We start from the raw sequence: 16,215 nt of genomic DNA on the forward strand, positions 1-16,215 counted from the left end.
ACGCTACTTGGAGGGGAAGGGAGCATATGCTATAGCGCAGAGATGCTATACTTCAGGCTGATGACCCCTGCGGTGGAGGCATCTAATTGTCCACTGCAATTCATTCTCCTCCTTCCACGGTTTCAGGGAAATGACCTCCAGCCCAGGGTTATATTTCCCCTCCCCCTCACACCTTTGTGGGGCCCTCTGCCCAATGACTCCAATAAAACGTGAGCGGAAGTGAGATGTCTAGACCAAGACAAGTAAGAAGCAGAGGTACATTCCCTTCCCGTTCTATCACTGTCTGCTGGCTACATCAGAGGACTCCAAAGCCCCGGAAGCTGACAGAGTCACAAGAGGAAAGAAAACAGGGGACCTGTTCTGCCAGTCAAAAGTACCCCCACTGGCCTGGTATGTATTATTGCATCAAACTACTAAAATTTTGGGACTTACTACTCACATAAATAGATATTAAAATTTAATGATACATATAAAATTTATAAATTTAATGATATATATATATATCATTTACATTTTGGGGGGTCAAGATGTCCATGAATCAAGGGTTCCTTGTCCTTCTTTTCTACAGCAGACAAAGGACAGTTAAATTTAATGTTTATAAGAGAAGAAAAGAAAATCTCTAAAAACCAAACCGGAGCATGTCCATCACCACGCTCTCTATTGCGGGATGCTGGACGCTGCCCAAGCCGGGGGTGTTGGTCTTCACTGGCAGGAAACAACCAGTCATGTGATACCAGGGCTGTGACCAGAGCTGGAAGACCATGTTTTAGAAACGCCATCAAATTTCATGGTTCATACCAACCTGGGCTTTTTTGAAGTTCAAGTTCACTTAATTTTAGCAAAACATGTTTCACATTGAACAACAAGAAATAGCAGAGTAAAGGCTAGATTTTAAACTTTCTTGGCCATAGCTGTTGCTGTAAGACACTGTCTTCATGAATTAGACACAGAAGGATTAAGTTTCTCTCAAAATGCGAATCATTTAGAATTGAAGGGAGAAAGTCTATACATAAGGAATCTGATCAAGTGACTTCAAATAATTTTTAAGAGGTACCCCAAATTCCAAAATGCTGGCCAGCTTAAGGAACGCTTAGGGTAAGAAACAGTAGACTCTATGGAGCCTTTCTTCGCCGGTTAGAAATCATGGCCGTGATCACCAGTAGAAGGTCAGTACCGCTTACAGTCATTTAGCCCTCAGACGTCAGAGGTAAATCACATGTCCTCGGGTCCAAACATGTTTTACTAAAAAAACCCAAGAATTTTGTACTCAGTCAACAGCATGAGATAACTAATCACAATAAAATGGGAAATAAGAAGAGAAACACAAGCAGAAGCAAGACTTTGAAAGCAAATAAACCAAAGGCACTCGTCACTTTTTAAGGCACTGTTGATCACTCACTAATAACCGGATTCATGAAGGGCCTTAAAATGTCATTTTTATGTATGTATGTATTTATTTATTTTTTTGGCTTTTTGCTATTTCTTTGGGCCGCTCTCGCGGCATATGGAGGTTCCCAGGCTAGGGGTCGAATCGGAGCTGTAACCACCAGTCTATGCCAGAGCCACAGCAATGCAAGATCCGAGCCGTGTCTGCAACCTACACCACAGCTCACGGCAACGCCGGATCGTTAACCCACTGAGCAAGGGCAGGGATCGAACCCGCAACCTCATGGTTCCTAGTCGGATTCGTTAACCACTGTGCCACGACGGGAACTCCAAAATGTCATTTTTAAATTCTTTCCCATCCCCTCAGCTCCCTAACAGAAGAGGCTGTGAAGACTATGTAGCCTTGCTCTGTAAGACACTGACATCATCTTCCTAATAATGGTCAAAATTACCATGTGCAAGCACTGTGCCTTTTATAGGTGTCACCTCATTTAAATGTAACAGCACTCCTAAGCGGAAGGTGTAATTTTCATTTCCATTGAACCGAAGCAACACACAGTCAGTGAAGGAAGGAAGGAAGGGTCGAGGTGGGATGCAAAGCCAGACAGTGAACTCTTCTGGTGGAAAACATACCTGCGATCTCTTTGCTACACTTCCTCCCTAATTAGGAGCTACTTACCCAGGGACAAGGCCTGTTTCTCCGCCTAATCACTGAGCTTCCTGATGGAATCCTCCTGCCGGCCAGCATTCTCATGACTGCTTTCAGAAACCTGTGTGCCCACTACAATTTAAGTTCAAGAGGCCAGACGCTTTCCCTTCAGAATTTTCTACATAGATTGAATTAAGATGATGAATTGAATAGGAGGCCCTCCCAAGACACAAAATAAAAGAAACTAAAACCAAAACCACACAAAAGATCTTATATGGTGATTTCACTATATTTAACCAGGCCATAGTTTTAAAGTCAATTTTTTTCCCCATTTCCCCCTCCAAATAGCCTCATCTTTTCTCTATCTTGGAGAATATAAATGACACATACTAACCATTAGTATAATATAGCCTGTGTGACCTTGTATGTGTGACCTTGTAAAAGCCCCTTCTGAAGAGGTCCAACTTATTAAGTGTTTGTGACTTTCCTGATTCCTACCAGGGCTTATATAGGAAAAAATGTAGTAGTAAACTCATAAGCTTGTTGGAATAATTTCATTAAATTAAACAGAATTTTGCCCCTTGCGGAATACTGTAGTGATCAGAGATGACTGATTTAGGCTCTACATCAGGAAAAATAAGACATCTGCCATGAATGCCTACTTTTAAATTTCAAGTATTATCTACTACTGGTAGGCACAAGAGACTATTAAACTAATACATCTTCAGTTCAAAACAGATAACAATATCCTGGATAATGAATGTCAATAGGATATAACCATCATTTCAGGAAATAAAACATTTACCAGATTACGAAAGAAAATAAAATCCTTCAGATGGGGTATGTTTAGCGGATGGGATGGTGTGGAGGTGGGGAGAGAAAGGCGTATCAGTGTCTTAATATCTAAATCAGATTGACTGTCCAGTCTGGTTAGTTGCTTCAAATGGCCACACAGGAATTAAGCTAGAAAGACTGAAAAAGAGTTGAGTTGAGTCAAGAAGGAAACGCGTTGGCTCAACATAGCCCTTTCTTCAGACAGGCTAAGAAGCAACGGAGACCTTCTCCCTTTCAAAGAGGACAGTACCTGTTCTGGGTATTGACCTCCACCTGGTCGGTCACCTGCCCCAAGGATTCTTCCTCTTGCTTCTGCCGCAGCCTTTCCTGCCGGGCGCGGCGGCGCCGTTCCCGGGCGGCCTCTTCCTCATCATCGTCGTTCCTCTGGTAGGCGATCCTGCAACATCACAAAGACCATCTCTTGAGCCTGCCAACTGCCCACTCTCTTCATCAGCTTTGTGGCAAGATCAACCCTGAACTTGACCACTTACGGAACCGCAGAATTCTAAAAGGACAGTTCTATTCTTTAAGTTTAGAGACCTGATCTGACTAGCTTTCAAACTTTTAAGTATCTGAAATGCATTAGTCCAAGAGCTGCAGAGGATAATTTGCAATGATCAAATAACCGCTTAAACTAAAAAAATGTACATAAAAGCAACTGCCTTTGGAGATTGCAGGTTAGCATATTTGGATTTCTTTACGAAGCTGATGGTTAACATGTAAGATTTAGAAGCAGAAACCCAAAGCGTTGAACTGAATGTAATCCAAACACCGCTTAAAAAGATTCAGCATGTTGTACGAATTATTTGTGGAGATGTTGTCACAAAGGTCAGAAAAGAATCAGGTTACCAAACCAGGGCTTTGGGATTAAGAAGCCAAATCACTAATTAAAATCCAGAGCAGGATATCCTCTTTGCTTGGATTTCATTTTTTCCGTTTAGTTCTTTTTCACTGAAGGTGTTATTGACAACATACAGGAGGCTTCACAGTTGGTGCAATGCCCTCTAAGGCCCTTCTTTTGTTCTAAAATGGGCTTTAATGTCCCATGCCCCACACGCTGGGCATATCATGGAATCCACAGGTGTACATTCAGGTAAAAATCTAAGGGCTGAGGCAGGTAGAAGGGGCCCACAGGGTTTTGCGTGCACACATGGTTTTTAGCTTTTGTAATTTATCTGAAGTAAAGACCTATTTAGGGAAATTATACAATCAATATCACTAGTTAGATAAGTGTCCCTTACACTTATTACCAAGTAAAGAATCGGAGCTGGGGAACTCCAGATGCTCAGACTCAAGAGGATGTGGGAGTTCTTGTTGTGGCTCAGTGGTTAACGAATCCAACTAGGAACCATGAGGTTGCGGGTTCGATCCCTGGCTTCACTTAGTGGGTTAAGGATCCAGCGTTGCTGTGAGCTGTGGTGTAGGTCGCAGGAGGGCCTCAGATCCCGCGTTGCTGTGGCTCTGGCATAGGCTGGTGCTACAGCTCCGACTGGACCCCTGGCTTGGGAACCTCCATATGCCATGGGTGTGGCCCTAGAAAGACAAAAAAAAAAAAAAAAAAAAAAAAAAAAAAAAAAGGAGAAAATGGCTTGCTGCTTTGGAAGAGGCCTGTGTGCTGAGATACAGAGTGCTGGGGAGGTATGTAGTGCTGGCTGGTCCAGGGAAGAGCCAGTCTGATGGTTCCACAGGTTGCACTGGAGCTGTGTTGTGCAGCAGACGGCTTTTTACACTGGTGAGTTAATGTGCTTTTTTTTGTCCATGCCCTTGGTATGAGCAAGTTTCCGGTCCAGGGATCAACTCCCACCGCAGCCAGATCCTTAATCTGCTGAGCCATCAGGGGACTCAAATGTGCTTTCCTTACAGTGTTACTTACATATCTACAAAGAGAAATCCAGATACGTAAATGCTTCAAGCTTACCAATGATGACAAAGCTAAAATAATTTACAAATGAAAGAAAACAAAACAGAAGAACCATAAAATGTAGACAACAAAAAAAACCTAATATGACTGATGATAGTTTGCTCATGTTAGATTTACAAATAAGGTATTTTTATCTATCTATCTATCTATCTATCTATTTATTTTCTGGGGCCAGAAATCAAATTCGCACCATAGCAGCAACCTAAGGCACAGCAGTGACAATGCTGGATCTTGAAACTGCTGAGCCACCAAACTAGGTATTTTTAGATCCAGGTCAGAAAAGAATCAAGTTACAAAATCAGGAAGTTAGATGACTTCATCTGTTTCCATCTTTTGACTTCAATTATACAAACGTTATGAACATTTTTTTCACCCAGATATCTTACAAAAACCAAGATGAACAATTCTGAAGGTTGGTTTATTTGTTCTTCGCTGCTTCAGAAACTCTGACTTCATACTTGCTAAAATGTGCTAGTGTGCAATACTCGGATGCCAATATAAATAAAATGTTACTTAGTAATTCTATAAAACTGACTGATTTATTTCCATAAATGTGGAGAGAAGGTGGCAGTGTGATATACTTAAATGATGATTAGGTTAGTGCTCAGGAAACCTGATTTCTAGAACTGCTCTCGCACCAGCTTGCAGGCCTTTGGCCTGAATTAAACTGTCTTGTCTCAAAGTGGGTGGCAATCAGATGAAATCACAGGTATGCTGTGGGCAGGCATTCCACACGGTAATATTTTGTCGTTCTTAGGAAAGTGCAGTGGAGGAGCTGCTTTGTGAGGAAAGATGAGTTCAATTTTAGGCCTGTTGAGCTTGAGGTGACAGCATGACATGATTCGAATGTTCCTTTCTAATTCAATCACATTGTAGCTTGCAGTCAAAAGCCCTTCCCAGTGGTTTGGCTTCAGTCTTTAGATTCTTGGCCTAATATTCCTTTGGCTTATTTCTCAGTAGACAGCTTTAACCACAGCAAGAAGAATGAATCCTTAATGACTGCTTCCCAAGCTAATCAAACAGGCAGTCTTAATTTGCCCTTCTGCATCTCTGGATCGGCCATGAGGAGTTGGCTATTACTTGGGGCCCTTCTTCTTCCAAGACAAGCAAGAGATAAAAGCTCCACATGGGACACCCTAGGCCAAAAACCAAATTCTCCCTTCTCCTAAATGGACGCTCTTTTGAAGCTCCTAATTTCCCACTGTATTTGAACAAATGGAGGTGTTATTGGTTTCCTCCTCCCACTTACCCAACGTGCCTCGTGGCAGATGCTGTTGGCTTTTAGCTCTGACACGACCTAGATTTGCCATCTCTCTAGGCCAGGTCACACTCAACCTTCCTTTATCACCGATTTCTCACCAGAGATCACATCCACTGCTTCTTCTAACTCTTCTCCTCGCTTGGTATAGTTTAAAGTTTACAATCCCTTTCCATTGAGAGACTCTTGCCTAGGATACACAGTTGCCAGAGCTAGATTTTTGAGAACCTGTTTACTGCTACTAATAAAGAAACATGTTAAAATTGTTTTCAAAGTTAAAGACAAGAAGGAGCCAAAATGGTTTCAGGGTATTTTGAATCGGAACATGTCCGGTTGCTGGCTCAATAACCTATCAGTTGACTTTATAAGTGAAATTGTGTCTGTGCCAAATGACTTGATATGTGTGGAAATTCTTCAGATGTGAGCCTCCCTACATTAGCTTTCAGAGAGCAGAGCAAACAGTGGTTGCCTAACTTTCAGCCTTCTCCTGTGGCAGTTTGCCTTCCTACTACCACCAGAGGTTTCTTGTTTTTCTTTAGAAATTGAAAAAATCTTAGTTGTTAATTTCTGTCTGCTTCTAAAAGTAACATACACTTATTATTTTCATAAACTAGACAAGATGTACAAAAGAGAAAGTAAAAACCAATCAGCTCCCCAATCACGCCACTCAGATGTGAACATGAATAATATCTGATGTATTCTGCCAGAACTTTTCCTATGCATGCACAGATAATTTAACTCTGTTTTTGCTTTTTTCTTTTTTTTTCCACAGCTGCACCTGCAGCATATGGAAGTTCCCAGGTTAGGGGTTGAATCTGAGCTATAGCTGCTGGCCTACACCACAGCCACAGCCACACAACATGGGATCCTCTAACCCACCGAGCAAGGCCAGGGATTGAATCCGCATCCTCATGCATACCAGTAGGGCTTGTTACCACTGAGCCACAACTTTTGATATTTTAAGTTTTAACAAAGTGGGATCACGTTATATATATTATTTTAGAAGCAGTTTCTTTAATTTACCTTATTTATGACTATCTTAATACATTAGTAACATATAATTTCAACAGCAACACAGAGTATTCTACGAACACAGTAACTATTTGAATGTACCATAATCTATTTAGCCAGTTTTCTGGTGGACAGTTAAGATGTTTCCAACTTGATGTTCTTACAAACAATGCTGCAAAGGACACCATTATCAATATATAATTACTTATCTAGGAAAAGCTCTCAAAAGTTAGAATTTCTGAGTTTCAAAGTATACTCATTGAAAGGCTTTTGATACACCTTGACAAACTGCCTTCCAGAAAGGGACATAATATCAGCAATGCATGTGAATACTAATTTCGCCATAAGCAGACTTTATCCAAAAAGACAGATGAGAACACAGCATCCTTAATAGGTCCCTATGATTGTACAACAACTCTGCTTTATGCTTCAGTTAAAGACAGAAAGTTAACATTTCTAATTTTCCACACACCAGATTTAAACATATTTGAAATGCTGCTGACTAGTAACCATCATACCTAACCACCCACTGGGTTGTAATAAAAGCATAATCCATTTGTTCTTTCTGTGAAACTTTAGCAGATGCTGGCATTAACTAGTCTAACTGCATCCCACAGGACAAAGACAGCTGATGTTTCCAGATGATTCAGAGGCAGCGAAGGACTTGAAGTTCTTCTGAATCATCTGAGAGAGATTAAACTATGTTTATCAGAGTTTTAAGCAAATGCATTTTATTAAAAGACAAGTAATCCCAAGTAATATATAAAGCATCTTACTAAGTAAAATGTTCGACTGACCAGAATCCATGACTTTCTCATCCATGCTGGGTGTGAGCAGGTTTACTATGGAGTATTAGGCTTTGTTTCTGGCTAACTACCTTTGCTCATCTCCGAGAGAACACTTGAAGGAATGCTAGACCTTACTGCAGGAACGCCAGTGCTATGGGCAGCAAAATGGCTTATTGGGTATTTGGGAGAGACACAATCGTGTGTGTGAGTGTGTTTGTGTGTGTGTGAGTGTGTGTGAGAGAGAGAGAGAGAGAGAGAATAAATGCTGAACCATCTCAGATGTCTATAATGATTACATGATGTTATTTGATTGTGTTGGTGGTATGAAAAAAGCAGAGAGGACTGCCTTTCTTCCATTCCCAGAACCACTTCTTAAAGACCCTGGTGTTATATTATAAGAAAAACCCAGATCTATGCAGTGGGAAAACTCTCTTGGAATGCTGTGGCTTTCACACCAAAGATGTTTTAAGTCTTTACCACCAGACCTCTACTGCCTCAGTAGATTCAGCTAACACGGTAATCATGTTACAAGCTGTGCCTTTAGATAGAAAGTTCAAATAAATAAAAGTACTGCAGACATGGCAAATAACGAAACCACTGAGGACTCGATGTTTTTGCATTTGGCTGGGCCGGGGGCTAAATGGACACTAGGAGAGAAGAACAGGAAGTGGCAGAAGCTTCCATATCAGATACTGAGTTGAGGCACTAGTCGTTCCCTTGCCCCAATGTCCCCCTCACCCCGTATTCTCCAACAAATATTTCTTAAGACTTGTACAATATTGGCAAAATTCTTACTGTAATTTCATCTATAGTTTAGAGGGTTTTTTTGTGTGTGTGTGTTTTTTTTTTTTTCCTAGGGCTGCTCCCACGGCATACAGAGGTTCCCAGGCTAGGGGTCGAATCAGAACTGTAGCCACCAGCCTACACCAGAGCCACAGCAACGCGGGATCCGAGCTGCGTCTGCAACCTACACCACAGCTCATGGCAACACCGGATCCTTAACCCGCTGAGCCAGGCCAGGGATTGAACCCACAACCTCATGGTTCCTAGTTGGATTGGTTAACCACTGAGCCACGATGGGAACTCCCAGAGGTTTTTTTTTTTTTTTTTTTTTTTTTTTTTGTCATTTCTTGGGCCGCTTCCACGGCATATGGAGGTTCCCAGGCTAGGGGTCAAATCGGAGCTGTAGCCACCGGCCTATGCCAGAGCCACAGCAATGCTGGATCCAAGCCGCCTCTGCAACCTACACCACAGCTCGCGGCAATGCCAGATCCTTAACCCGCTGAGCCAGGCCAGGGACCGAACCCGCAACCTCATGGTTCTTAGTCAGATTCGTTAACCACTGTGCCACGACAGGAACTCCTGGAGGTTTTTTTTTTTTTTTTTTTTTTTTTTAACCCCATGCTCTCTATAGTTTGAAAATGTTATGTTCGTTTCCTTTAATTGTATCGTTTTCAAAATTTTGCTTTTTTTTTTTTTTTTGGTCTTTTGTCTTTTTAGGGCCGCACCTGTGGCATATGGAGGTTCCCAGGCTAGGGGTCCAATTGGAGCTGTAGCCGCTGGCCTACGCCAGAGCCACAGCAACGCCAGATCCAAGCTCTGTCTGCAACCTACACCACCACTCACAGCAGTGCCAGATTCTTAACCCACTGAGTGAGGCCAGGGATTGAACCCACAACGTCATGGTTCCTAGTTGGATCTGTTTCCACTGTGCCAAGATGGGAACTCCTCAAAATTTTGCTCTTTTCTGATTTGAAATTATAGAACACAATCCTTAACGTTTTCAAGTAAAAATGTTGGCAACAACATTTTATTAACAAGACAAGATCTCTTATCAGGAAACTGTGTTTAAAAATAGAACAAGAAAAAGTGATAACCATTTTTATGAGGGGGGCTGATTTTATTACAAGTTTAAGAACACTAGATAAAAGATTTAATTTTCTATATCTTATAGCGGTGGTTACTAATATTTTAAGAATGTGGATCTCTTTAAAATATCAAAAATATGACAACGGCTTATACTTTTGTTATTTATTAAAAATGCTTTATAAAGTGCCTATAAATTCAACGCTGTATAAAAAGGAATTTATGTCTTATAAACCACTGCATTTAGACATATTTGGAGAACAGCCTTTCATAAGTGAAGCAGTTATTTCTCAGACTACAGAAAGTATTTGGTGTGGATATGAATTTGGGAATCTCTTCCAATAACTTCACTGCTGGAGAACCACTGATATATAGAAAGAGAGCACCAGAGCCGCCCCTGGACAGACGTTGCATTGTCCCTTCCAACCTTTTTGCATCCTTTAACAGTCCCCGCGCTTTCTAAGTGCTCATCCACACATACAGACTCACACGCAGACCCACAGGTTAAGTGAGGAAAACCTTGGCGAAAACAAGAGGCTCAGTGGCGATGTACAAAAGACTCAGAGAGGTCCCCAAGCAGATCAAAGTTTCAAGTCTCTCGATTTTCCTTAATTGTTTTGGCCACATTCCTACATTTTTAAAGGAGAATGTTGCACCTAAAATTCCACCAGAGCAAATAAAGATGAAATCCTACCAGTAGTTCATCATTTGTGAATTCACATAACTTGTAAGCCAGCAGACACTGAGCGGAACCCTAAGATCAGCTTTCATCTCCCTGCATCTTCCTGTACCTCTGCTTTCCTGTAAGGAGTCATTTGAGAGAAGGTAGTGCTGGTTGAAAAAGACTCCTTCCAGGCTGTAACTGAGACACTTGGTCCCAAACGTGATCCTGTCCCCAGCTTTCTGCAGCTGTAAACACCCCGTGCAGGCAGACTCAGGAGGAAGGCTGCCTGGAGTTTAAGGCTTCGGAGAACATCTTAGTCCACGACATTTATCTGATTTCCATTACTCTTGGTTCTGCCGATGTCTTCTTAACCTGGGTCTTAATATGGGATCCAACTTAAATCCAACTTAAAGAGTTAAAACCTCATGTGGGCTGAAAATGTGCTCATCGACCATTAGGAGGCAAAATGATTCATACATACTTTCGGTATTATTTTTCATGTACCAAAAAGCCCCAGTGATTTTCTTTCATAATATGAAATGCAAGCAGATTCTCCAAACACATTCAGTTAGCTTAGTGAATTGTTCATATGCTCTCAGTAAAATTTTAGGCAGTGCTGTGATCAGGAGGGAAAATCCTGAGCTACTGAAGTGAGTCATATTTGTTCTGTAGATTTATTGTATATTTGAAAGTTAAAAGAGGTTTATAGATACATCTGAGGCTCTTAAATACGATTTTTTTTATATATGTGGTGTCTGCAAAAGGTTGTGGTTTCATTTAATGCACATAAAGTCTAATTCTGAATGTTTTCCCTCTGGTCCTTAAAAGAAAAGCATTAAAAATTAGAGTGGGGGAGTTCCCGTTGTGGCGCAGTGGTTAATGAATCTGACTAGGAACCATGAGGTTGCGGGTTTGGTTCCTGCCCTTGCTCAGTGGGTTAAGGATCCGGCATTGCCATGAGCTGTGGTGTAGGTTGCAGACGCAGCTCGGATCCCATGTTGCTGTGGCTCTGGCATAGGCCGGAGGCTACAGCTCCGATTTGACCCCTAGCCTGGGAACCTCCATATGCCGTGGGAGTGGCCCAAGAAATAGCAAAAAGACAAAATAAATAAATAAATAAAAATAAAAAATAAAAAATTAGAGTGGAGGAAACGAATCAAAATATAAAAAAATTCAGTTCAGAATATGTTTAGACATGGCTTAATAGCCAATAGTCAACAGTATCAGAGGTGTGCCTTTTATGGGAGTGCAGACGTGCAAGGGGATACATGGCTTTGAAGAAACTGATCCAGGAAGAGATGTACATCCCACCCTATCTCCCTGTACACACATGCATTTGAGAATTACTAAGGTCTGCATGCCAGCCATATGCATACCAGCTGTAAATTTTGGTTCTCCATAGTAAGATGTGTGCTTGCACAATTTAGTGCTCTTATATATGTTGTCGCCACACGTTATCACCACCTGCCTACCATATGCTTTACATAATGCTGATGTCCCGTAATCACATGAGTTTCTATAACCCCAGACCATGAAGGGGGAACATGCACTAGAGAGCAGAGTAGAAAGACACGACAGCAGGCAGCAGAAGAAAAACCTCTTCACCTTGCCTGCACGCGCTCTTATAGCAGGTTGGTTCTTAGCATCATTAGGACTGGGACATCTGTCAAACAAATAGAGGTCTGATTGGTCACGTATGGTTAGAAGGAAGCCAGGGAGTACAGAGAGTTCTGATTCTGACTCAGGGTTGTATAGCTAACTGAGGGCTTATGGGAACACAGTTCTCAGAATGGCCCTGTGCTGGGACAGGCAGACACTTAAGCTTAGAGACTCACTTCTCAATTGATACAGATGGTCACAGGAAATTTTAAGAGGATAAATTCTAATTATTGGGGTCAATATATTAAATTAAAGAGAGGTGAAGCATGAACTATAGCTGTATCTGTAAATGAGTGTACATGACCACCTGAAAGAAGAACAGTGAAACAAATACCCATGATCCTGCTATGAAGCTTGAACAGCACCAGCACCCTGAGATCTTCCTGTACCCCTCTTCATCCCATCTCTATCTCTGTTCAAACACCTCCAGACAAGCTCTGGCATGAATTTCTGGCAATTTCAATTATTCTCTTGCTTTTCTTTGTAGTTTTACCCCTAAGAGATGCATCCTAAACAATTTGTTGTTTAGTCTTACCTTCTTAGACCCTTGCATAATCATACTGTATGCATTCTGTAATGAGTTTCTTTCACACATTACGCCTCTGAGATTCATCTATGTTTACGTGAATGGCTATAGTTTATACTGATAGAGAAGACACAGGATTTCTCAAACCTTTCTTTTTCTTTTTTTTTTAGGGCCACACCTACAACATATGGAAGTTTCCAGGCTAGGGGTCGAATCAGAGCTACAGCTGCCAGACTATGCCACAGCCACAGGAATGAGGGCTCCAAGCCAGGTCTGTGACCTACACCACAGCTTATGGCGATGCCAGATCCTTAACCCACAAGCAGGGCCAGGGATCGAACCCACGTTCTCATGGATAATAGTTGGATTTGTAACCGCTGAGCCACAGTGGGAACCCCCCAAACATTTCTTGAGATTACACTCTGAATAGGATAAATGTCTAGCTTCTTATTCAAGCGGTACCATGTTCTTTTTAAAAGTCCATAGATGGGTGGAGATACTCAGTAGAAATAAAATGAATAGAATCTGGTTTTTCTTTCTTATTGCATTGTTATTTTTTTCACATTTATTTTTTCAAGGAAGAATGACTCTGTCAAGCCCATTAAATAGAGATTTTAGAGGGATAATTCCATGGCAGTTTCCTGAGATAAACTAAAATCTATGCTGCCACAACCAGGACTGACTTTGCAACTTTCCCACTACCCCACCCTATTAAAACAATACACTTAGTCAGTTACAGATAGTCCACTTTTTAAATGTGTAAATGTTTAGAAAGTGTAGGTATGGAAGGAGAAGGTTGATGATGAAGATATATTTTACTTCTCACTTGATCAGTCAAGTTAAGCCTCGATTTAAAACAGAAGACAAAGAGTAAAAGAAATATTTAAGAGGCTAGTAAGATAATGAAAATAAACTAACCAAACTTTCCAGTCTTTTAATTCTAATCTGAAATTCAACGGGTATAAAATGTGACTGATACAGGATAAACCCAATTACTACTCGTGTTTTCATAAATATGCCATTTTCTGCATTCCCAACCTAAGATTCTGTCTAATAAAAATCTTGAGTAAAATAACGATCATCAATAAACTTAGGCTTTTAAACATGTTGTCAATAAAAAGGTAAATCCGATTTGGGGCTGTTTTCTGACTGTTGGATCTATTAAAGGACAATCTTGCTTTAATGTGCATAGGAGATGTAGGCAATAAACCTTGGGCTCAGGTAACATTTTTCAAGTAAAACACGGTAAAACAATTCATCAGACCCAGGTGTCTATGACTGGCAATGCCACATTTTGCCAGTTACTTTTCTTGCATGCATGGCTAAACATGGATATACTATTGAGGAAAAAACTGCTTCAAAGGGAAACCCCCACATTTCCAATGGCCGATTTGGATGCAAATGCATGTGAGCACAGATATATAAACAAGCAGATTCTTTTCACAAAGACGTACTCTCCTGGAAACAGAAATTTCCATTTCTATCTTCAAACGTAAAAATACGAACTCATCTCAGATCAGTCTTATAATTAAGATGACTGAGAATGTTAAATCTCACCCCCAAATTGGAAATACTTGTGTGATACAGTACAAAGGTCCGTAATTTCACGTGGTGGAGCTCTGAATTGTGGTACTGCTATCACATTGCTAAACATTGGACAGAAGAAACAAAGTGATTGGGAAAACAAAAACAAGATGTCCTTAAGTGGAGATTAGGAACCTGTGACTAATTAGAGGGAATTCCTGGAAGGGGGCAGCGGTATTCCAGACATGCCGACAGAAATGGTACATGGCATGTGGGTACTGCTAACTGAAGTCACATGTCCTGTGTCAGCAGAGAGGATTCTCAGCATCCTCACTATACAGGCAGAGCTTAATACAAGGAAATTTATGGGTAATGGATTTTCATAACAGGCTTTTTATGATCTTCTCCTCCCCCTAAAGTGCCCTCTGGAGCTTTCCTGCTTCCACTCTCATTTTTCTTAATTGGAAAAAGATTTAGTATTCATTTCCTCTTTCCCAGTGCTCTCTTGGCTCCATTTCCCTTGGGGTGGCATGGCCTCCCATCTTTACCCCCCTCCTTTGTCCTTCCTCTCTTCTTCAGAAACAGAAAGCTCAAATATACTGACAGATAGGACACTGGAGCATTGTTTCTAGCAACTCTGGTGAAGGAAATGACTGTTATGCTAACAAGGAAGCCTATTTTGGGGTGATTATTACCTCCCCAACTCCAGAGGTATTACACAAACTTACCTAACATCCAGCTGGCTTACACCTCCCCTGCATGTGCTAGAACTGCAGAGTTTTGTTTACACGTTGTAGCAAACAGAAAGACAAATTTTGAGTAGAGATAGGAAATGGAAAATGAAAGGCCAAATCCTGGAATTTTGGACCTAGGTGAAGAACATTTATTGCTTGTCAGGGATTTGGGAGCCAATGACCGCTATGGGTCCAACCTCCCTACTGTCGGGAAAAGAAGTCAAGGAGGCCGCTCTGCACTTGGAGGGTCATCTTCCTAAGTCAACAGAGACCTTACCATACATGGGGCCTGCTCCATGTAGAAGGAAGGAAGCGGACACCTATTTCTTGTGATTTGGTACAGACCAAACCAAACCTTTCTTCTACAGTTAAACTTAATACAAGCCCCCTGTAAAAATGTGAACATTCAAACAGATAGAGTTATATTAAATACGTAAGCTCCTGTGCGTGTGTGTGTGTGTGTGTGTGTGTGTGTGTGTGTGTTAACAGAATTAAAATCACCAACAGCTTAAGAATCAGACAACCAGGGCCCTGAGAGAGGGAAACGTGGGCATTAGAAACATTCTTGGACAGCACTTGAATTGCTTGAGGTTCTTGTCCTGTCTCAGCAGATTCACCCCAACAAGAGAGTATTAACCAACAAGGCTGATGCTACCTTCTGATTAGATACCAGTGCAATCACTAGTTCCTTAAAATTGCTACCTAGTATTAGAGGCACAGCTTCAGTAGGGGAGATAACCGATCTTTCACTCAAAATTTTTTTTTTCTCATTACACATCACAAAGTTACAGCATTGGCATTGGTTTATGGGTTTCTAATCTTGTGTATATTCCTCACTACAACCATACCACTGATCATGTGGGAACCTAGACTTTGAGGGGAGGACAGTTAAATTCAAGTCGGACATCAGAGTGGTGGGCTCTGAGCAGCCTAGGTTCTGAGATGGAGGCGGTGGATGATGTGCAAGATGGCAACGTGGCATCTCAACGTTCAGTACTGGGATGCTGGTTGGTAGTGCTATTCTAAGATGCAAATTGGCACCTATGCGACTGGACCTGATGTCTCCATTCAACATATTTACTGAGCATTTACTCTATTCAAGCCCCTGAGGGTGGAAACCCAGATGAATTAAAATCCTGAAAGGCACTTATAATCTGGGAGGGAAGTTAAGACATGTGTAAGAATGTAATAGTACATAGAATGTGTTAAATATCATAGGAGACAGGTAAAGTGACAAAGTTTAGAGGAGGAAGAAGACAATTCCAGCAAGGGATCAGAGAGAAGACTTCATAGAGAAAGTGGTATTTGAGCCAGATCTTTTAGGACTGGGGCCGGAGCGGGGGAGGAGGGTGGAAGAGGATCTTTCCACACGCACAGAGAGCTCAGATAGCAAGG

General features: G+C 41.4%; 1 protein-coding gene across 16 annotated transcripts in view; it reads right to left on the minus strand.

Moving 5' to 3' along the window:
• The window catches only part of CALD1 (caldesmon 1), a 218,687-nt gene that overhangs the window by 35,211 nt on the left and 167,261 nt on the right, over positions 1–16,215 (minus strand). For all 16 annotated transcript variants that reach the window (XM_021079167.1, XM_021079166.1, XM_021079173.1 and 13 more), the window contains one exon: positions 3,120–3,266. In XM_021079167.1, the coding sequence (XP_020934826.1) occupies positions 3,120–3,266 (147 nt within the window). The remainder of the gene's footprint in view (positions 1–3,119; positions 3,267–16,215) is intronic.

This window comes from Sus scrofa, chromosome 18 (genome assembly GCF_000003025.6).
Source record: "Sus scrofa isolate TJ Tabasco breed Duroc chromosome 18, Sscrofa11.1, whole genome shotgun sequence".
Taxonomy (NCBI): domain Eukaryota; kingdom Metazoa; phylum Chordata; class Mammalia; order Artiodactyla; family Suidae; genus Sus; species Sus scrofa.